We start from the raw sequence: 25291 nt of genomic DNA on the forward strand, positions 1-25291 counted from the left end.
CACAGAACGGCACCATGTTGGAGACCACCGCTCTACAGTTTATGTTTTTGTGCTCCTAAAATGCTGGCAGAATTATCCTTTAGCAGATGCAAACAATTGACTGTCTCTTGAATGTAAACTGCAAGAATGCCTCTTTATATTCCCTATAGATATCTGGTTTATTTTCCCGTTAGATATGTTGTTTTAGCCAAATTCAGCCTTTCATGTATCTTTAGGATAGGCAATCTTGCTGTGAAACCTATGATGGTAAATGATGCTAGGAAAATTTTAATTATACATGCACTTACATTTATTTAATATCAAGGACAGATAAATAGTTCATTATAAAGAAATATAATCTTTTACTTAATATTTCTGTGTGCATGCTGTATTCAAATGAATAGTGTGTGTAGATCTCTCATGGTGTGACACCTAAAATTGCTTCCTATGCAGAGCATTCCAGATTGTTTTCTGATCCCAGATAAAAATGTGCAGTAAAATACATTTTAAGTACACTTATTATTAAATGTACTTTTGTCACACACTATACTAAATATACAAAAAAATAGTCTTTGGTACTTCTGAAGACAAATGTAAGACAATTTAAATCCATGGGTATAATCTGTTTTTTGCTTTTCTGTCAAACGCACAGCCTTGCAAAGCATAGTTCATTTGACTAATTAACATAATTTACATGACTAATGACATAGTTCATAGTTCATCACCGAGCTGATACGAAAACATGATGCAAAAACACTGTAGATCACTGATTGGTCTGAGAGAATTACCAGCGTCATCGCCATAATGGCCCTGTCCCAAATGGCACACTCCGGACTTGTGGTCCTCCTCGGAGTCCACACTTTGATGACATCATAGAGTGCAGACTTTAGGGACCCTTGATGCGAGTCCACGTGGGTGCACCGGAGTCGTATTTTGGGACAGACTCAAGCATCACGGCGTATAGGAGGAGAAGTTGCCCATCAGTGTGAACTCCTCCCTTCCGTCGTCTGATTGCTCTTTCGCAAGGACTTCTGGGTTGGTAAAGTGTGCGAAGCCTGCTGCAGTGCGGGCTTCGCCGAAGACCGCATCAAGGGGGCGCTGATGAGCAGACTTCAAAGCGTAAAAATGACAGATAGGACACCCTACAGACTCGTAGCCTAAGCGAGCACGCGTAATTTAAGGCCACGAGACCGAAAGTCCACATGAAGTGCGCCATTTGGGACAGGGCCAATGTAAAAGATTACCTTACCTTCATGCTAATAATACACGTGCGCTGACATTCAACACATGCGCATTTTGTCAATTTAGGCCCTGTCCCAAATGGCACACTTCATGTGGACCTTCGGTCTCGAGTCCGTAGGGTGTTCCATATGTAATTTTTAACGCTCCGAAGTGTGCTCATCAGCGCCCCCTTTGCACCCTTGATGCGGCCTTCGGCGAAGCCTACACTGCAGCAGGCTTTGCACACTTTCCCAACCCAGAACTCCTTGCGAAAGAGCAGTCAGAGCAATCAGGGACGGAAGGGAGGAGTTCACACTGATGGGCAACTTCTCTTCCTATTTCCGACGTGACGCTCGAGTCTGTCCCAAAATACGACTCTGGTGCACCCTCTTGGACTCTCGTCAAGGGTCCCTAAGGTCTGCACTACATAATGTCATCAAAGTGTGGACTCTGAGGAGGTCCACAAGTCCGGAGTGTGCCATTAGGGACAGGGCCTTTCAATACCTTTTGTGACCTACATACTCCTGTATGCGCATGCAAAAATCCTGTGGTGTGTGTACAGTACGCCCGCATTCCTGAAATGATGAAAATTTTGCATGTGCACTGTTACGCAGACCCTCACATAAAAATAGATCATACTTCGGCCTTAAGTGAACTCAACTGTGCTATTTTGGGACACTGTGTATTTATTTCAAAATGTATTTAATTATTTCTGGTATTTAATTAGAATATTTGTAGTGTATAACTTCTACACTTTTATTTATAAACAATCAAAAATGATACTTGACGGTATGTAAGTATATTTTAGTACATTTAAGTATAATATTTTTTTACTTTGAATGCCCCATGATATTTAGGCAACTGGCTGTGTAGGCAGCAAGGGAGCTCTATAGGTTTCTGTATAGACCCCTTCAAGGTTTGTAAACATTGAATGACTATCGGGGGCGCGCGCAGCATGGGGTCAAACTGTTCATACCATTTAGGCTTTCTTGTTTAATCTAACAGGGCTGAAAAATGATGACTTACCTGAAATGAAGTGAGCACTACAAACACAAGCCTCTTTGATCGTTGCATTGTCCCAGTCTGCACGTTTAATTGCTTGCATCCACAGATGTTGTATTTTTTTGTTTTTAAGATTCTGCAGGGAATCCCGAAAAACTTAACGGCAGACCTGGTGCGATTTTCAAAGCCCACGACGCAAGTAGGCATTTTTGACGATATCGAATAATACGCAACTCAATCTGCTGTAATGACTTTTCTGACCCAGACATGCGCAGTGGGAACCGCCTGTGACGTAAACTGTGAAGGGGTCTATAGAGCTTTAGAATTACTTTTTATATATTTATCAAGAAAGGACTGTTGAATGTGGTCTTTCTGTAAATATTGAGATTTTAGAGGGGGCAAAATCATGTTTTTGTCTGCTTGCGCAAAATCACAATCAGAAAATGACCACTTAGTGACTAATAGAATATTTATGTACGAATATTGAATGTCGAAAAATATTCAGAGGAAAATGAAGAACAGTCTAATATGTGATGCTTGAGTGGTCAGTGGAGACTGTGGAGATGTAGAGATCACTTCTGTGTACTGTATGTGGACATTATCAGCGTCTAATCCAAACCGGCGCTATGCACTTCTCTGTCTCATTACTGTCAAATGTGCCTCTCAAGATGGGCCAGACTTTCCAGCAATTACCATGATTAAGGAGGTGGAAATAACATGTAGATTTATTACCTTTGATTAGCTTAGGGTTTATAAAGAGGTGGTCACCGCTTGCAGACATGACTGGGCATCTCGATGACATGATTATTGATCAAAGGAATGAGCTGAGCTGTTAGCAGTGGCTAGGATGGGTTGAGGTCTATGAAGGGTGTCAGAGTTTGACTCATTTACCATTGAATTATATTATAAGGCTATTAAAAGCGTGTGGGTATTTTATTTATACACTTTATATAAAAAGCAATAGGTCTCTATACAGCAGGTCCTCATTTAGATAGCTACATAAATGTGTGTACACTGAAAGTCGTGTTACAGTCACGCAAAATTTGATTAATTTATTTGTGTCTTTTTCACGAATGTCAGAAATTTCTATAAAAAGTCTCTTCAACTTTTTTCTGTTCATTTTATGTATCGTTTTCTCATTTTTTTTTTTTTCTATTTTCTTACTCTTGTCACTGTTAGACATCCTAACCCAAACGCCAACTCTAACCCCAACTCCAGGCGAGAATAGTTTTAAAAGCGGAAGAAAAACATGTAGAAACCAATACATAAAATTACATCCTAACCCAAACCCCAAATCTCACCCCAACCCCAAGCGACAATGATTTAAAAATAGGGAAAAAAACAGAAAACAATACATAAAATGACACAAAAAAGAAAGTTGTGCCACGGACACCAAAAACTATTTATAGAAATTCATGTGAGTAACACGAAAAAGAAAATCTGAATTTCGTGCCTGGGACACAAATAAATTAATAACATTTTTTGGGACTATAACACAGTGGTTCTCAAACTTTTTCAGCGTGCGGCCCCCCTTGTGTACGGTGCATTCCTTTGCTGCCCCCCAAAGAAAATGTATGACAATTTTGTTCTAAAACGTAACATTTTAATTAGACAAAACATATTAAAGTATACAAAGTAGTGCTGTTGGTTAGTAGCCTTATTTTTTTAGGTTTTAATTACACAGAATTCATGATAAATTAATGTATTTTATAAAATGTCATATAAATGGGGGCCCCCTGGCACCATCTCGCGGCCCCCCTGGGGCCATGGCCCCCATTTTGAGAACCACTGCTATAACATGACTTTCCGTGAAATTATGTTGGCCATGTTTTATGTGTTATTTTAAGGGATTACCATAATATGTCATTAGCACATCCAGAGCCATACAGTACGCCTGTGCTGCCATACTGTATTCTTCCCTCTGGAAGTAAAAATTTCCTCGCTCTCGTTTCTGGTTGGCGATGCGAATCCGGTCGGGGATTGGCAGTGAAAGCGGGTCTTGTTTGTCTCTGAAGTCCAGAAGTTGCAACTGATAGAGGAGAGGAGCCCATGCTGGTATATCAGGATCTCTGCCAATGAAAAACACACATACACAGCAATGAAGCTTTATTACTTCACTATGCCTGTCAGTCTGTCATCCTGTACTACAGTACTGAAGTGTTAAGCAACCGTAGATATGTTGGCATTATGTGACTCTTGTTTTTCCCTTCATTTATTTTAAGTATAGCCCATTTTAAATAAGTCTCTGCTATTTTTGTGCTTGTGGTATTGTGGTTGTTATTGTTCGAGAGAAGGGGTTGAGCTGCTGTTTTAAAACACCGACCGCCTGCTTTCTTGAGAGGGTGTGTGTGCTGGCTGCCCTCACTTGGCTAGAAATGCTTTCGAAGAAGACCGTGCGCTTTGATAGGATATGGCTCATGTCAAAATAGTAAAAGGGACTAGACTCAAGGGTCTTTGGACAGGTAGAAATTGTTTCTTTTCTTTAGAGAAATGTGAAATTGTTGTTTTCTAAAAGTAAGACTCTGTACAAATGCCCACACACACACATACACAGAAACAAAAATCCACTCTTATCCTGTAGACACACTCGTACATGTAATTTTCCAAAACACTCAGGAAGCCATTTCTTTAACCCATGAGACCATTTTTATGGCCATAATATTAAAGCAACACCAAAGAGATTTTTTTACCTTAAAATAACGTTTCTAAAAAAGTTTCAGTGGTTCATCCACTCAAAACAGGGTGAACGGCACTTTCACATGCGCTTTGCAGCCCTCTATCGGCCAAAACCGCACTAAAGAAGTTTCCAACAGTCAGGTAGTGGTCCTGTAGTTCGAGTGAAAACTACAAAAACTTGCTTCACGGCAGACCTACAATCCAATCAGAGCCAGCTATGCTGCCGTATTTACGACAGTGGTAATGAACAATTACGTTTCTAACCTGAAGGGGGAGCAAAGAGCAATAAGTCTTTAGTGTTACTTTAATAACAACAGCAAATACCACCCCAATTCTCCCCATAAGAAATGGCAACCATTTCTACTTTTCTTGTGATTGACTGCATTTTCAACATCTCAGAGCAGTGGTGGCTCGTGACTGCTTTTCTGAGGGGCGTAAATTCAAAATATGTGTTTGGAGTGTCATGTGAACCATGTGCATCACGTGTCTTGTCCAAATAAGTGCCTGCTGCACACGCATCAAAACCGTTTATGATAAAAGAGACGCTCACGTTCACAAAATACACGCAAGACACTCCCTTAACAGTAAACTTTGATTATCTGGTATCTGGCAAATGCGTCTCTTTTATCATAAACCCTTAGATGCGTCTGCAGCAGGCACTTATTTTGACAAGACACGTGATGCACATAGGTTCACTTGACGTGCCAAACACATTTTGAAATTACGAACCACACACATGACGGGCTACATACATTTTGTGACGAACTTCACATCGTGCACCCTCGAAAAAAGAAGTGCCGCCACCGGCCGCCACTGTCTCAGAGGATCAATACATCCATCAACTTTTATCATCAGAAGCCTTCGCAAAATTTGTTTACATTACTTAAAATTGATGCCTTACTTGATGTCTTATTTTTATAAGAAATTCTTAAATCAAGATGCATCTATTGAGAAGTTTGACCCAAGAACTAAAAATATAGTGATTTTCTTTGTTAAAACAAGAGAAAAATCTGCCAATTTGTTTTTCTTACAATATAGTTTCACCATTTTTCTTGTTTTAAGCATAAACTCACTTATTCTTTCAGAAAACAAGACTTGTTATCTTTGGTCATTTTGCTTCTCAAGTAAATAGATGTTGACAGAAAACAAGAGCAAAATTGCTAAGTAAGAAATCTATTATTGCAGTGTAATGTTTACAACCTGATCTCACAAATTTCCATGGTATAGTCACGGAATATTTAGCTTATTTGTCCGTGTCATTTATACGGATATCCGCATTTTTCCATGTCCTTACCACAGACTTTCTTTTCCGTATCAGTTTCACGTATTGGTTACTCAATTGTTTTACCTATTTTTAAACCATTGTCGCTTGGGTTTGGAGTTAGATTTGGGGTTTAGGTTAGGATGTCACTTTAACTATTGGTTTATACTATTTTTTTCCGAATTTTTAAACAAGGTTCAGGTTAGAGTTGTGTTTGGGTTAGGATGTCATTTTATGTAACAGAAAGTCATTCTAATCTCAAACCCAAGCGACAATGGTAAGAAAATAAGAAAAACAATTGAGTAACCAATACGGGAAACTGAAACGGAAAAGAAAGTCCGTGGTACGGACACGGAAAAATGTGGAAATCCGTGACAATGACACAGATAAATTGGCAAAATATTCTGTGACTATAATACTATTTTTTCCCGAATTTTTAAACAATTGTCGCCTGACGTTCAGGTTAGAGTTGTGTTTGGGTTAGGATGTCATTTTATGTAACAGAAAGTCATTCTAATCTCAAACCCAAGCGACAATGGTAAGAAAATAAGAAAAACAATTGAGTAACCAATACGTGAAACTGACACGGAAAAGAAAGTCCGTGGTACGGACACGGAAAAATGTGGAAATCTGTGACAATGACACGGATAAATTGGCAAAATATTCTGTGACTATAATACTATTTTTTCCTGAATTTTCAAACATTTGTCACCTGACATTCAGGTTAGAGTTGTGTTTGGGTTAGGATGTCATTTTATGTAACAGAAAGTCATTCTAATCTCAAACCAAAGTGACAATGGTAAGAAAATAAGAAAAACAATTGAGTAACCAATACGTGAAACTGACACGGAAAGAAAGTCTGTGGTACGGACACGGAAAAATGTGGAAATCCGTGACAATGACACGGATAAATTGACAAAATATTCTGTGACTATAATACTATTTTTTCCTGAATTTTTAAACATTTGTCACCTGACGTTCAGGTTAGAGTTGTGTTTGGGTTAGGATGTCATTTTATGTAACAGAAAGTCATTCTAATCTCAAACCAAAGTGACAATGGTAAGAAGATAGGAAAAACAATTGAGTAACCAATACGTGAAACTGACACGGAAAAGAAAGTCCGTGGTACGGACACGGAAAAATGTGGAAATCCGTGACAATGACACGGATAAATTGGCAAAATATTCTGTGACTAAAATACTATTTTTTCCCGAATTTTCAAACATTTGTCGCCTGACGTTCAGGTTAGAGTTGTGTTTGGGTTAGGATGTCATTTTATGTAACAGAAAGTCGTTCTAATCTCAAACCCAAGTGACAATGGTAAGAAGATAGGAAAAACAATTGAGTAACCAATACGTGAAACTGACACGGAAAAGAAAGTCCGTGGTACGGACACGGAAAAATGTGGAAATCCGTGACAATGACACGGATAAATTGGCAAAATATTCTGTGACTAAAATACTATTTTTTCCCGAATTTTCAAACATTTGTCGCCTGACGTTCAGGTTAGAGTTGTGTTTGGGTTAGGATGTCATTTTATGTAACAGAAAGTCGTTCTAATCTCAAACCCAAGTGACAATGGTAAGAAAATAAGAAAAACAATTGAGTAACCAATACGTGAAACTGACACGGAAAAGAAAGTCCGTGGTACGGACACGGAAAAATGTGGAAATCTGTGACAATGACACGGATAAATTGGCAAAATATTCTGTGACTATAATACTATTTTTTCCTGAATTTTCAAACATTTGTCACCTGACATTCAGGTTAGAGTTGTGTTTGGGTTAGGATGTCATTTTATGTAACAGAAAGTCATTCTAATCTCAAACCAAAGTGACAATGGTAAGAAAATAAGAAAAACAATTGAGTAACCAATACGTGAAACTGACACGGAAAGAAAGTCTGTGGTACGGACACGGAAAAATGTGGAAATCCGTGACAATGACACGGATAAATTGACAAAATATTCTGTGACTATAATACTATTTTTTCCTGAATTTTTAAACATTTGTCACCTGACGTTCAGGTTAGAGTTGTGTTTGGGTTAGGATGTCATTTTATGTAACAGAAAGTCATTCTAATCTCAAACCAAAGTGACAATGGTAAGAAGATAGGAAAAACAATTGAGTAACCAATACGTGAAACTGACACGGAAAAGAAAGTCCGTGGTACGGACACGGAAAAATGTGGAAATCCGTGACAATGACACGGATAAATTGGCAAAATATTCTGTGACTAAAATACTATTTTTTCCCGAATTTTCAAACATTTGTCGCCTGACGTTCAGGTTAGAGTTGTGTTTGGGTTAGGATGTCATTTTATGTAACAGAAAGTCGTTCTAATCTCAAACCCAAGTGACAATGGTAAGAAGATAGGAAAAACAATTGAGTAACCAATACGTGAAACTGACACGGAAAAGAAAGTCCGTGGTACGGACACGGAAAAATGTGGAAATCCGTGACAATGACACGGATAAATTGGCAAAATATTCTGTGACTAAAATACTATTTTTTCCCGAATTTTCAAACATTTGTCGCCTGACGTTCAGGTTAGAGTTGTGTTTGGGTTAGGATGTCATTTTATGCAACAGAAAGTCGGTCTTATCTCAAACCCAAGTGACAATGGTAAGAAAATAAGAAAAACAATTGAGTAACCAATACGTGAAACTGACACGGAAAAGAAAGTCTGTGGTACGGACACGGAAAAATTTGGAAATCCGTGACAATGACACGGATAAATTGGCAAAATATTCTGTGACTATAATACTATTTTTTCCCGAATTTTTAAACAATTGTCGCCTGACGTTCAGGTTAGAGTTGTGTTTGGGTTAGGATGTCATTTTATGTAACAGAAAGTCATTCTAATCTTAAACCCAAGCGACAATGGTAAGAAAATAAGAAAAACAATTGAGTAACCAATACGGGAAACTGAAACGAAAAAGAAAGTCCGTGGTACGGACACGGAAAAATGTGGAAATCCGTGACAATGACACGGATAAATTGGCAAAATATTCTGTGACTATAATACTATTTTTTCCCGAATTTTTAAACAATTGTCGCCTGACGTTCAGGTTAGAGTTGTGTTTGGGTTAGGATGTCATTTTATGTAACAGAAAGTCATTCTAATCTCAAACCCAAGCGACAATGGTAAGAAAATAAGAAAAACAATTGAGTAACCAATACGTGAAACTGACACGGAAAGAAAGTCTGTGGTACGGACACGGAAAAATGTGGAAATCCGTGACAATGACACGGATAAATTGACAAAATATTCTGTGACTATAATACTATTTTTTCCCGAATTTTCAAACATTTGTCGCCCGACGTTTAGGTTAGAGTTGTGTTTGGGTTAGGATGTCATTTTATGTAACAGAAAGTCGTTCTAATCTCAAACCCAAGTGACAATGGTAAGAAAATAAGAAAAACAATTGAGTAACCAATACGTGAAACTGACACGGAAAAGAAAGTCTGTGGTACGGACACGGAAAAATGTGGAAATCCGTGACAATGACACGGATTAATTAGCAAAATATTCTGTGACTATTACATGGAAATTCATGAGATCAGGGTGAATTTTTAAGGATAGATTTCTACCAAACATTTTCCAATCACGTCGTATGGGAATAATAATGACACCACATCGGTTTTATCCTCTACTGTCCTCTGTGGGCACAGCAGCAGAAATTAGAGTTACTGCTATATGGGCCGTCTTGAGATTGTTGGGGTTGACAGAGATGTTTTAGGAGCTAGTGACACTGCAATGAATCCACAAGTAAATCCCAGAGGAATGGGCCACTTTTCCCACACAAGCTTGTCTGGCCTTATTACTGTCTATACACAATCACGTAACCACACATAAATCAATACACTGACAAATTAAACGCTTGAAATCGAGTCAATTGCACTGGGCACATTTATTAAATGTGTTCCCATGAGCTATAAACAGTCCACTGAGTAAGAGTCAGACGACCCGGTATATTGTCACAGTAGGATGTTCTTCAACCCAAACCTGTATGTTTGTACAGCTGGAGTTTTCCCAGAACTGTTCAATGTATTCCAGTAAACCGGGGTTTTAATATCAGTCAGCTGGTGAGCTGAAGTCTTAGAGGTAATCCAAGATCTCTCAATGAAACTAGAGCATAATAACATTGTTAGTTTATTATCCATTGCTTCATATCACCCACAATGCAAAACTAAACTATTAGCAGTATGAATACTTTCAAACTGCCGTAGGGGCAGCTGTGTGTGTGCATGGTTATTTGTTCATTCAGTCTGTGTTTGTTTGTCTTTGATTTCTTGCCAATATGCTCTTCAGGGTCAATTTAAACAATTAATGAATAACTTCATCAGTTTTTAGTTGAAAAAGAGGGAGAGAGGTACAGTATATGTAAGGTATCACAATTCTTGAAAGCTGTCTCATAACATATGCTATGACTGTTGTAGAAATCTGTTCAAACGTGCATTATTTCGACTTGATATTTAACCAGATTAGAACAATAACACTTTTATCAGCCCACTTCCTTTCTCTCTGTGTGAAATTAGATCCAGTTACTGTACTTACATTGTCATTGGCGTGAGAAGCTGAGTGTAAAGTGATAGCTCTGTTCTATGGCACCTCATGTATATTTCAACTGTGTAAGTGTATTGACACATTTGTCTGTCACTGTTCCTGTTGTTCAGATGGGGGAAAATGGCACACGCCGCAGTGCCAGGGTTGTGGGTTCAATTCCCACTGAACACACATAAGCTAATGAAAAAAATGTATACTGTAAATCACTTTGGATAAAATTATCTGACAGATGTAATGTTTGTCTGAGTTTGTCAATCCTTGAGGGCAAGGGAGACAGTTGGCTATATAATAAACTAAATAACTTTAAAAGGACTTTATTGTTATTTATTCTAAGCGGAGTTTACCGGAAGTTACGTGTGTTGACCACGAAAGCCGCTTGTTAATGCTGTTACTGCTGAAACCGTCTATAGAGTAATATTGCATCCTTCATATCTCCAGAGATTTATAAAATACAGATCAGCTGTACGGCTACTTTTCGAAAAAAGCTTAGCTCCTGGAATACCCGAGTCCATGTGGACTAGGCCTCAGTACGCCAAAAACCTTTCCGAAACGTGTACAATGTTTGCCCATGTTTAGCATGAGGAATCCAACAACTCTTTAACTGTGTTAATAATGCATGAAATACCATTAGACCCCCCCCCCCTAATAAAAATTTTTATTCCTGATTTTGCATACTAAATTAAAAGCATGTAATGTTTTGATATTTATAGCAGAATTTGGTATACAGTGCTTAAATTATGGCTCTGAAATGGTATACTACCAGTGAAATTGTTTGATGTGGAAAAACGGGACTGGCCAGCACAAAGCTCAAGATCCCCACTGAACGTTTTGGGGATTAATTGGAACATAGACTGCCAGCCAAACTCCATCAACCATGCCTGACCTCAGTGATGCTTATGTGTGTAAATGTGAGTTAATCCGCACAGTCATGTTTTCAACATCTAGTGGAAAGCCTTTCTGAAGGAGTGGAGGCTGTTAGTAGTGATCAACTTTTTATTCATGCAAAATGAATCAAACTATGCTTTTAGCATCACAAAAGTACAGAGTTCAAAGTTTCAACCCATAATTGGGTCATGACAACCCAGCATAGGGTTATTTAAATTTTCATATTTGACTCAGCTATGGGATGAAACTAAAATTCCAGCATTTTTAGAGTGTATGGGTGTGGGAATCAGTCACACATAAACATTTGGCCACATATATTAATGCTTTTTAAACCTTATTAAGATTTCTGTTATGTTGCAATCTACAGTAACGCAGCCATTGTGATACAAATTTTTTTTATAAAGGCACAATCCATTACACTCTCTAAATACAGGTATTGTTCAGCTGGTGTTCCTTTTGATTTGTTTTAGTTCAGCACCTTTCATAATTCCTTTGTAATGCTCTTGTGTTTGATTTCATTTTTCCCACTGAATATAAAAGAAAGTTCATCTGAGGTACATCGTGTGAGTAATTGATCTGTTGGCTTAGCGCAACACTTTAGGCTATGGTTAGCTTTCATTTGAACTCTCTCCGTACAGTACCTAATACAGAGGAACAATGCCTGCATTCAAATGAATGACAGTACTCCACACAGACAGAATAGCTTGTATGACAATAGACAACAGACATAAGCCACTGTAAATATACCTTTCTGATAGGTCAAAGGTAAATAAATGCTGAGCCAAAATAGAGCAGTGCGTACAGTATAGTAACGTGTTGACTAATCAGATCTGGCCAAAGTTGTCACCTCCCCTCATTTCTCAAGAGGTCAAAGTAGAGATGTTATGTAACATGGCACCAGACTGGATGGGATCGCACACAGACAGCGCATGGTCATTAAGTGAGAAAGAGCTGCAGTGTATTTGATTTCAGCAGTAGTTTAACACAGAGAATGACTTCCTGTAACTATGAGACACAGTCAAGCACTTCTGCTCATCCTGAGCCACTCTGTCATTGCCGTCTTTGTAGGGTTTAAAAAAACAAATGGTTGAATGTTTGTGACAAATAAAACAGTACTGAAAAGATAATTGACAAAAATATAAGACACTGTTTTGGCCAATAGATATTGAAACTCACATGGCATGGTACTTTACCCCCATCCGTACACTATATAAAAAATACTAAAATAAAGATGCTAGAAAGGGTTCCCAAACATTTTTGCTTCCATTAAGACCCATTTCTTTCTCCATTTTTATAGTCTGAAGAAACTTTCTTGTTTGGTTGACATTAAAGTTCCAATGAAATCAAAACGGAAAATTCTTATTTTTTTATGTAATATTGCAGTGTTTATTATAAGCAATATATATCTGTGTAAGTCATAATTTTTTTTAAATTCATGTGCCCTTAAACTTCAATCAAAATCTGAAAATGTAGTTCTGGCCCATAGACTGTAAAAAAGATGGATGTCGCCCGTTTGCTCTCTTCCATTGGTGAAAAGTGAAGCCGTCAGTGTCAAGATACGGTGCTGACAGGGTCTTGAGTCTGCGTAGTAGCGATTTTGGGACCAGTCCTGCGCAGTAGTGAGAAGGAAATAAAGCCCCGAAAGCAAGGCCCCGCCCTCGCTCCAGCACAGCGGTTTTCAAACTGGGGGCCGTGGCCCCGGATGGTGCCAGTGGGGCCCCAGTTTTATGACATTTTATGAAATACATTAATTTATCATGAATTCTGTGTAATAAAACCTAAAAATATGAGGCTACTAACCAAAAGCACTACTTTTTGTATAATTTAATGTTTGTTTTTTTATTAAAATGTTAACACAGTTTTTTGTCACAAATTTTCTTTGGGGGGCTGCGAAGGAATGCACCGTACACAAGAGGGGCCGCACGCTGAAAAAGTTTGGGAACCACTGCTCTAGCAGAATGCGCATATCTCAGCTGTCAATCAATGCCACCGTTTTATAGCATTAAATAACTAACTAAAAACAAACTTATTTTAAAAACAAACACTTGAATTCACATCAGCGTGATAAAAACTACAGTAAATGACAGAAAGCAGCTTCGGAAAAAAGATAATTGAAGTGTAATTACATTTTTTAGTTGGACTCAAGTCCCATTGAATAACATGGGGAGGCGGGGTTTATGACCTATACTGGGACCAGTCACTGGGGGGTGATCGAGACGTTTTGGCGTTACTTTTCAGGGCTTGTGCGGCATGCTTGTTCTGGCCTTTTGTGATGAACATTCTCTGATGACCTCAGTTAGACGAGTTGGGGCGGGAGCATATTTTAACTCCGCCCCCTCCAACTGTCAGTCTGCTGCCAGTTACATTTCTGAATGAAAGGCATACTTTTCTTTATCCAATCAAAACACAGTGGAAGACACAAACCACACCTTTTACTTTCATTACATGATATTCTGTCTTTAGCTTGGAAATACATCACAAAGTCGATTGCAGCTTCTGGTTTACGGGCACTTTACAGAGCACCAATTATCTTATTCACGATTTTACATTTCCTTCGGTGTGTAAGTGTGTATTAGTACATGTTAACGATATGCAAAAGGTACATACCCCAAAATAAACAATGTATCTTGGAATACAACAAACACACGGATTGTAGGCAACAGTTTACTTCCTTGGATTGGTGATGTAGACAAGACCGACATTATCATAGTTCCTCCCACTTGGACTCACAGTCTGCAAGTTAACTCCTGTTAGCAACAGAATTTTTCAAACATGGTAAGGAGCATCACATGACGTCAGAGATATTCAGGCCAATTACAAATTACAGCTGGCCAATCAAGGACAGTATTGGACAAAATCCATGCATTTCAGGAGAAAAGTGAAATCTGGAGCTACAAAACTGTAAGGTATGTGGAAAATAATGTGTTTTTTGAACCATAAACCACGCAAACACATTGTATTATAGCAAATACACAAAATAAATTTTTTTTTAGCAATGAACAACATACTTCCTGACAAAGAACCTTCTAGGCACCCTTGCCCTGCCCTTTAGGATAAATACAGGCCACATCTAGAGACGACACATTTATATCACTGGACACTGAGTCGTTATTAGTCACAACTTCCTAGTGTGACAACTATCCCCGTCTCCTCTGTTATGCAATAAGGAAAACAGTCTACGCAATGAATGCCGAAAACTGTGCTTCCCATTGACATGCAGCCATTATGACATATTTTATTCCTCTTTGTCAGTGTCTATTTCGGTTCCTTTGTGTAGAAGTTAGTGTGTACGTTTATCATCGTCTAAAAAGAGTCCATCACCTGAATCTACCATCATTGTTGTTGTGTGACTGATCCATTATACAGTAGGTATAACAAAACAACTCAGTCTTTTTATTTGCTGTAGAAAGATTGATATATAATAGCACATCATGATAAAATGAAAGTAAAAAAGTTTCATTAGCACAAATGCAAATGTATTAATTAAATAAAACATAGTAATATTGAAATATAAGTAAACATTTACATTTAATAAGTCGAACACTTAGTTCTGTGTTGTGAATTCAAAACAAAACACTGCTGTTCAACAGAAAATTTATATTCTGACTAACATTAACCAAATTACTAAGTAATGCTATTAAGTCTCATACTGTACGGTTACAAAGCTTATTAAGAAATACTTGCGCAAATAGAAAAAATGTACTTATAACTCCCACTGGATTTTCAAAAGCATGTGAAAGGTTTAATGCTAGAAAAAAGTCTATGCACTTTTATTGGGTATTTTTTCGTCATCAAAGTCGCCTACGCATGTTTGTCTCTAGAGATCACTATTTGACGTGACATGTAATCTTTTCCCAAAGTGCTCCCCTGGTGTATTTAAAAGCATGTCTTAGTCGTAGACGAAAAAAGCCTTTTATATGGCAGATAATAAGCTTGCATTATATACTCACAGCATCCCCATCAGAAACATGGCAGGAACTGGACTTCCCATGGGTTTGACCAATTAAGGTTTGGAGGTCTGGGTGATGTCACTTTTATCAAGTCAACAGTTGGATTAATAAAGGTATTGTGATAATGCTAATTTGTTTCCCAGTGTAGGTGTTTCATGTCTGAATTTGATCGGCTTGATAAACCAAATTAGGTGACGGACCCCCAACTCACCGGTGAGTCATTTGCTGGCCGAAATATGCTTTGTGGAGCCTTGAGTCATTTTTTCAAATTAATTAGATTGCTGCTTCCACCTGCGAGCTGTATTTTCTGACAGATGAAGCTTTCCAGAAGGCAGGGCTTTCACATGTGTTGACACGTTTTTTACACACCATTAATATATGGATTTGTGCATGTGATCTAATGCACGTTTTTGCTAACATCTTTACAATTGATTTCTGTTCTTCTTTTTAGATTCACTTTACTTATATTAATGCAAACAGGATACATGTACATTTATAAAGGTCAGACAAGTTTACAGTTTCAGAAAAGAGAACATTAAACCACATACACTCACCTAAAGGATTATTAGGAACACCATACTAATACTGCGTTTGACCCCCTTTCGCCTTCAGAACTGCCTTAATTCTACGTGGCATTAATTCAACAAGGTGCTGAAAGCATTCTTTAGAAATGTTGGCCCATACTGATAGGATAGCATCTTGCAGTTGATGGAGATTTGTGGGATGCACAACCAGGGCACGAAGTTCCCATTCCACCACGTCCCAAAGATACTCTATTGGGTTGAGATCTGGTGACTGTGGGGGCCATTTTAGTACAGTGAACTCATTTTCATGTTCAAGAAACCAATGAAATGATTCAAGCTTTGTGACATGGTGCATTATCCTGCTGGAAGTAGCCATTAGAGGATGTGTACATGGTGGACATGGTCAGAAACAATGTTCAGGTAGGCCGTGGCATTTAAACGATACCCAATTGGCACTAAGGGGCCAAAAGTGTGCCAAGAAAACATTCCCCACAGCCTGCAGAGTGGTAACAAGGCATGATGGATACATGTTCTCATTCTGTTTACGCCAAATTCTGACTCTACCATTTGAATGTCTCAACAGAAATCGAGACTCATCAGACCAGGCAACATTTTTCCAGTCTTCAACTGTCCAATTTTGGTGAGCTCGTGCAAATTGTAGACTCTTTTTCCTATTTGTAGTGGAGATGAGTGGTACCCGGTGGGGTCTTCTACTGTTGTAGCCCATCCGCCTCAAGGTTGTGTGTGTTGTGGCTTCACAAATGCTTTGCTGCATACCTCGGTTGTAACGAGTGGTTATTTCAGTCAAAGTTGCTCTTCTATCAGGTTGAATCAGTCGGCTCATTCTCCTCTGACCTCTAGCATCAACAAGGCATTTTCGCCCACAGGACTGCTGCATAGTGGATGTTTTTCCCTTTTTACACCATTCTTTGTAAACACTAGAAATGGTTGTGCGTGAAAATCCCAGTAACTGAGCAGATTGTGAAATACTCAGACCGGCCCGTCCGTCACCAACAACCATGCCATGCTCAAAATTGCTTAAATCACCTTTCTTTCCCATTCTGACATTCAGTTTGGAGTTCAGGAGATTGTCTTGACCAGGACCACACCCCTAAATGCATTGAAGCAACTGCCATGTGATTGGTTGATTAGATAATTGCATTCATGAGAAATTAAACAGGTGTTCCTAATAATCCTTTAGGTGAGTGTAGAGTGTAGGTCATGAAAAGCATTATTTTTGAAACTTACCCAGGTCTAAATGTTTTAAAACTGTGATTGAACAATTAAGTCCCAGTTTGTATTGTTCTCAAATCAGAGTTAATCTGTTAAAAGCTCCCAGCTGGTAAATCAGATATTTCATAATTCCCATGGTCCATTGCACATATCTGTTTTTCAGCTAGGATTTAATAGGAAATACGAGTTTTTGATGAAGCCCTAAGGACTTGAAACAAGAGAAGTTTCAGTGGCAGGAAGGAAGGGTGTTGTAAAGGGCCCATGTATTAACCCCCAGGGCTGATGGTCCTAAGAGGCAGATTTTAGCACGGAGAAACCTAAATTGAGGAGGTCTTGGAACTCACAATTGACAACCAAGCCCACCAATAAAACTTTAGTCTCGTCTCTGAGGCTCATTGTCAATGTAGGCTACTAGTGGTTTTCAATTGATTTAGTTTTTAAAGACGCAGATTTTACATTGGACAACCCAACATAGCACTACAATTGTTTAGCATACAAAAGTATGTAACATTGCTTTCTCTTTGTGTTCTGCAACTCCAGAAACTAAAGTAAATATTTGTATCAGGTCTATTTGAACTCAAGATCTAAAATACAGTATTTGATAAAACCTTCATGAGCATTTTACAAGAACAAAATGTGCATGTACAAGCCCAACCACCATTTGCAAAACCAGTTAGACGATGTGTCGCTGTGTCACTGCACTTGATTAAAAAATGCCTGAACTTTCACAAGTTGGGACTTCAGTAAGGCGTCATGCCTGCCTGCTTCCAGTTGAGGCATTTACTGGTACTCGTTTTAGATGATGTAGGCCAGCCTGTTTAAAAACAGCCATTGTGGTTTTGTGATGGCAGCACAGCGGATGGTGTGGAGTTTTCAGAGGCTGCTTTGGTTAGACACTGTGATAGTTACTCAAACAAGGAGGGGTCGGAGCATTAGCAGTTGCTATAGAAACGAGACAGGGGAGCAGTGTGGGAGAACAGATGAGCGTTTCAGGTGACGCGTGCTAACATCAGGAGGGCTATTAAAGGTGGCAGGACTTGGGTCATATTCATACTTTTATGCATTGTTTCGCAATGTCACGTCATGAATGCATCTAGGCATGAAACTATATTTAGAAATTTTAAAGGTTTCTCTTTAAAGAAATCATTACTTTTCAAAACAATTCATATTCTGTCCTCGTGCTCCGTCTTATGTCCTTCAAAACTGACTGACTTTATTATGTGAAATACAGACAGAGTACTTAATAGCAGAATGTTCAATTACAAAGCAGCGTTAAATTTTAAAATAAATAAATTATTTTTAAAGGAAAAGAAAGATACTTCCTAAATGACCGACCTGGTACCCAAGACCTACACTTTTCAGTACTGCAGTATGGGTTTGCTTATAGGCACATTCACAAATAATTAAACAGAACTACGACATAACTATTTATTTCTTTGACCTGTGTATAATTGCTGCCAAAAATAGTTGTGCATTCAGTCAGGGTAAAAATCAATGTCTCGTTGTCATCTCGCTGGGATATATCCGCTCCGTTTGGTGGTTAAGGCACTGAGCGCTTGCTGACTCATGGTGCTCATCTGTCAGCCAGTCACCTTGTCAGTCGAAATGAGCAGAGCAAAAACTAATAGAGGAAGGAGGAAGAACAAAAAAAGGATAAACAGTCGGGTCTCTGACGTCATAGGGGCCGTTTTATCATGCAAGTCGGTTTAAATGATGGAAATGCCCTCAAGTGGTTACCATGGCAATAACCTATCGCTGTACATGCTGCTTTCTACTACAACATATGTTTGCCAGCACCGAGAGGGAGGACACAGGGTTTTCTTAAAGCTTTGTATAGCACATAACTCACTACAGCTCATAGTTTGGCTGTAAACTTCCACTGTGAAGATTAAGTGGGTACATCACACAAGCCACACTGTAAAAATCCAACTTACTTTTGTTGAATAAACTCTGTTTTTTAATTTCACTATTTAGGACAAGAAAATCTAAAATAATAATAATAATAATAATAAGTAAAGATAATAATAAATATAAAAGTAAATATTAGGACGTATGGCTAAATTAAAGGGACATTCCACTTTTTTTGAAAATATGCAAATTTTTCAGCTCCCCTAAAGTTGAACATTTGTTTTTTCCATTCTGGAATCCATTCAGCCGATCTCCGGGTCTGGCGCCAGCACCTCCAGCATAGCTCAGCACAATCCCCCGAATCTGATTAGACCATTAGCATCGCGCTAAATATGACCAAAGAGTTTTAATATTTTTCCTATTCAAAACTTGACTCTTTTGTAGTTACATCGTGTACTAAGACCGACAGAAAATTAAAAGTTGTGATTTTTTTTGGCAGGTATGGCGTAGCAGGCGTAGTGATATTACGCAGTGCCCGAAAATAGTCCCCTGCTATTGAAAGTTACAAAGGGGACTATTTTCGGGTGCTGTGTAATATCATTGCGCCTCCTGCAGCCATGTTACATCAGCAAAGTCTTTGATTATTACGCCAGAATGAGAGTCATATCTGCCTAGAAAATCGCAACTTTTAATTATCTGTTGTTCTTAGTACACCATGTAACTACAGAAGAGTCAAGTTTTAAATATCAAAACTCTTTGGTTATTTTTGAGCGTGATGTTAATGGTCTAATCAGATTCAATGGATTATGCTAAACTATGCTAAAAGTGCTAGCACCAGACCCGGAGATCAGCTGAATGGATTCCAAAACAGTTAGAATCAAATGTAGGGGTGGGCCGATCCAGTACTTTGGATCGGATATTGGGTCGATCCGCCCCTTTTTTGCTGGATCAGGTATCGGAATAGTGGGGCAGATCCAAATCCGATACAGTGCGTTATTCTTGGTTGTTACTGTCATGTTATAGAAAATATTATAAAGCACCATAAACGTTTTTATACACTATATTCAAAGTCTTCCTAATATATTCGACAACTTTATGCGAAAAACAAATGCATATATGAAGATATTTAAGGTCACAAAAACAGAACGGGGTGGTGCTTGTGGAGTTAATGCTCTGGATTATCGGTGAATTAAACATGTCATACACACACAAGACACACACACACAATACTAATTAAAAAATGAATTTGAACTATTTCCCCACCATTGACGAGTTATCTCGTCAATTAAGAGAAAACATTTCTCTGCCAAATGATGCTTTTCTGACGATTTCTTACGGTAATCTGTAATTCCACTATTATCTACAAAATTCGTACCCAAATTTATAAAAAAAAAACTGAAGCAAAAACTGATTTAATTAATTTTAAACTCCGTGTATGTTTTGATAATCGTTCTAAATCTGATCTTTTAAAAAATTCCTTCACAAAAATGCAATTATTTTAGCCTTTTTGCTCAAAATTTTGTATTTTTGAAGAAATCTACCCATATTTATAAAAAGAGAACAAGGATGAAACTATTTTCCCGTTTTGTTTGTTTCTTTGTTTGAAAACAGAGTGTCTGTTCTTTCAATTGATATATTTGTATTTTTAGAAGAAGGCATTTTGTGAAACTTTTTTAAAAAAAGGCTGGCGGGGAATGAGGTAAACATCTGATTAAAAAGTCTCAGTACACCTCAGTAAAAACCTCAGTAAAAGTAAAGTTTAACTTCAGCTGGCTTAGACCAGCATAATCTTTTATTTAGAGCTGGTTTACCAATCATGACATTGTAGGTTAGGCTAGTTAAGAGGTTTAGCTGGGCCACCAGCACATCAAGATCTGAAAACAACAACCCGCATCAAAAACAAAACATTGCTGACCTTTTGAGGAGGGATCGCACAAGTGTTTTCTCTCTAACTGTAGTACTATTAAATATTTACTACAAAGTCACAGACGGTTATCAAGTCCACCTATTAAACGACAATGAATGTGTCCTTGTCAGACGCTTACAGTATTGTTTGTTTTTATTTCCTGCTTCTGTCAAGGCAGTAAGGGTGTAAACAGCAGGGATCAAGGCGGCAAAGTGCGCAGTGCCTCAGGGAGAGGACTTCTGATGTGCTCATATAATGTGGAGCAGTCTTCTTCAGCCCTTTAAAATGAACCCAATCTCAGCCCTGCGGCCACCGGCGCCAGCTCCACTGCCTGTTTTATGAGCCTTTACTGCTGGATTGGTGTGTGTGTTTGCACTGCCAGTCGTAAAGGTTTCCTCAAGGGCTGATTACATAGTAATCATAGATCAGGGACATAGATGGATGATGGAGGCTTTGAATACAGTATACATCTGTCAAATTTCATGGTGACATGTGACCAAATGGAGCAAACCACAACAGATGAAAAACAAACCGGACCGGCTTTGACTTGACTGTTGTGCTTTGCAAAAGCAACTTTTTTCCACTGCTGTAAATCTGCAGTGTGACTTACTTTGTTTAGACAGTAATGTCATGTAGTTATTAGTTGACAGTGCAACAATAGACTGACATAGTGTATATTGCCTTTAAGTACAGACCTTAAACATACACACAGTCAGTTTCTGGTGTGCATTTAAAAGTGAGATATGTACAGTATGTAGTTCGCAGTATGTTATAATACTTGTGTCTCAGCCTAAAGTATACAGACAGTTATAAGCAAGCCAGTAGGTTGACTCTGCTTTAAATGTAAACATTGTATTGCGGCTCTATCAAAATAACACTCGTAGACTGTGTTCACATGGTATCAGAACTGGCTTAACCAATGGTGCGAGTTTGGGGCAGGGCTATCTCTATAAATAAATACAATAAATAGCAGAGTATTACCAATGACTAATAGTGTTGGGGAAAGTTACTTTTATAAGTATTGCATTACAATATTAAGTTACTCCTCAAAAAAGTAGCTAAATGCATTACTTAGTTACTTTTCATGGAAAGTAATACATGTGTTACTTTTACGTTACTTTTTCTTATTTGGCTGAGGCTTGATCTCTTTCAGTTTTATGACTGAGAAGTACTGCATTCATATATTGCATATTTCCATCGCAAAAATGTCAAGCTCTGGCATGCCATCTCGGTATTCTGACTCAAACTGTTCTTCAAACGTGACTACATTCAGTTTAATTGTATTAATTATTTTTTCTAATTAATTAAACTGAAAAGTAACTCGCATTACTTAAAAAAAAAAACTCAAATATTAATGTGTACATTTATAAAGTAATGCGTTACTTTACTCATTACTTTAGAAAAGTAATATTATTACGTAATGCATGTTACTTGTAATGTGTACCCCAAACACTGATGACTGTTTGAAAGCATATAATATTTTTGTAATACCTTTTGCCGTTTGACAGAGAAATTACACTTTTTCCTATAATACAGACAACACCACATTTGCTTGCCCTGTAAGCAATGTTTTGGTTTCATTACATGTTATTATTCTGCTTTATATATCCTTTTATTACATGACACAATAAAGCAAACATTTGCAAATTTGCAAATGTGAATTGACACAGTGGGCTCATTTTTAAAGTACCAAGATAAGTCAATTCTCATGATCCTTTGCTTAGTCAAATGATGTCACCTCAATAACAAACAAAAGATAGTACTCATGTCATGATAAAAGTTTTTTAGTTAGGATTGATACTTGAGTTTCTTACTACTGTAAAAGATAGACACCTTTTAATTTGTTTGCGTAAACTAAAGTTTAATATAAGTTAAGTTCTAGTTTAAATAAATAAACAATGTGCTATTACTCTGAAGCCTTTTATGCAATAGGCTACTGACAGACTTCCAATTTGTTCCCACTATTGTATTCAATTCTTGAAGAGGACGTACTGTGAAATAATGTTCAAATAGAAAGAATAAGAGAAAAACATACAAATGTGTGTTATGTCACTAAATTAAATGAATCATCTCTTCCTCACAAGGTTGGACATAGTCTGTCTCAGGCAGGGTAATACTACAACCTGTTTCTATAACTCAGTATCTAGAGAAAAGACCTTTTAGTATTCAGCAAGAGTGAAAATAAAGGACACCTTGCATTTACTGGCATATTTAATGCCAATATGAAGGAGATGCATGCCATTAAATCACAAAAAATAGGGTTTGCTCACAAAAACATACCTAAAAAATAAGTATTCACATAAAAAAATCTGTATGAAAAATGAAAGCTATTGGGAACACTTCTGCTTCTGAATTTAACATTTCGACAAATCTGACTTTTCCATGTTTAAGTGCTATAATTGGGTCCCTATTGCTTGTATCAACCTAGAAAATGTGAAAAAGATCAACCCAATAACTTAGTTTTGGTGAACTAAGCATGTGAAAAAATAGGCCATTGAAATTTGTGTCACCCTGTGTTGTCAGAAGGGGATAATACTGCCCCTTAAACTGTACTATCCAACCACAACACTGCCATTTAGTGCAGAGATCAGCTCATTTGCATGTTAAAGGACACACCCAAAACAGCACATTTTGCTCACACCTACAAAGTGGCAATTCTAACATGCTATAATAAATTATCTAGAGTATATGGTATTTTGAGCTAAAACTTCACATGCGTACTCTGAAGATACCAAAGATTTATTTTACATCTTAAAATGTCCTCTTTAAGGGTTAATGTTAAACATAGCTTTAGAGTTTCTGGCACATTTGCTATAACTCAAGTTAATTTGCACCGTGCAGGATGCATGCACTTCAAATAAAAAACTGAATTCTCTGCACCCAACCATTAAATAGCTCATAAATGGCTTTTATACGAGGCTGAGCCTCTTCTCTGTCCCATCCATGTGGTCTGGACTGACTGTTGTCTGCACATCCAGATCTTTACACAGACATTAAGAGTGTGGATGTGTCAGGAGTAACTGTAACATCTGGGAGGTTAATTGTAGTTGTCTTATTAGTCTGACCCTTTGGTTTCTTCTTTAAGTATTGGACCTGCAGGTCAACTTTTAAGAGCTTAGGGACTTGGGTCCAATATACAAGATTCGACCAAACCTGATAGCTGGTCAATCAAAGTTGGCAGCTTGCATTTATTGCCAAGGCCTCTAGAGACCAACTTTCACCGGAGGCTTTTGAGATCATTACTGTAATTTAGGTTTACCAGGTTGAAGAGATGGACACCAGAATGCTTCTTAACTAGAATGACTTAAAGGTCCCATTCTTTCTGTGTTTTTGAAGCTTTGATTGTATTTACAGTGCGCAATATAACATGTGTTAATGTTTCACGTGTAAAAATCGCGGTATTTTTCAAACAATTTACATATCTCTATAGGCTGATGATTTCCTTGTTCTATGAAGTCCCTACTTCAGAAATACGTATCGAGTTCTGATTGTGTAGCTTGTTTAATGTGTTGTGATTAGCTTAGCTAGCGACTGACGTATTCCTGTGGGCGGAGTTTAGTCAAAAAACTGTTCTAGTGACGCCATTAAAGCAGGAAGTAGAGGTCTATAGTCCAAACCGGCCGTTCGCTGTAGGCTTTGAAAGGTGAATAAAGCAAATACTTGCTGGGAGCTTTGAGTTTTATCATTTTACAGGTATTTTTATGCTCTAACAGCAACATTACACACTAACTAAAGTTTGAAAAATGGGATCAGGAAGAACGTGACCTTTAAGCAACAGAAAGATATCTTTGATGCGACCAGGAATATCCATTCGAAAATATTTCTATTGCTTCAAGATTCCATTAGTGTGTGTGTGTATATATATATATCAAAGGTTAGCTTGTGATGGATTTGGTGATGCCAAGGACCAGTGACGGTGATCTGACGTCTCAGTCTGACTCACTGCTTTAGAGTGTGTGCCTGTGCATGTGAGCATGGATGCATCGTGCGGCATTATGTATTCTGCTGCGAGTCTGTCCTCTCAGCTCTGTTCCTTCAGACGATCCACCCGGCTACGCTTTCAGAGAGGACAATCTCGTGACGCACTCACCAGACCGGCCGTCACATTCACGCAACAGCACTGGCTCTCCTGTTTCAATTTCTGTGTTTTCTCACAGATCAATGAATGTATTCACGTGTGAGTGTTTGTGTATTAATATGATAGTATCTGGTTAAACAGGTCGCCTACTTCCCGCAT

The 25291-nt window shown here is 38.0% G+C and overlaps 1 protein-coding gene across 1 annotated transcript in view; it reads right to left on the minus strand.

Moving 5' to 3' along the window:
- The window catches only part of fkbp16 (FKBP prolyl isomerase 16), a 52724-nt gene that overhangs the window by 6737 nt on the left and 20696 nt on the right, over positions 1–25291 (minus strand). The window contains exon 4 of the mRNA XM_055173991.2: positions 4057–4271. Coding sequence (XP_055029966.2) covers positions 4057–4271 — 215 coding nt within the window. The remainder of the gene's footprint in view (positions 1–4056; positions 4272–25291) is intronic.

This window comes from Misgurnus anguillicaudatus, chromosome 15 (assembly GCF_027580225.2).
Source record: "Misgurnus anguillicaudatus chromosome 15, ASM2758022v2, whole genome shotgun sequence".
NCBI lineage: Eukaryota > Metazoa > Chordata > Actinopteri > Cypriniformes > Cobitidae > Misgurnus > Misgurnus anguillicaudatus.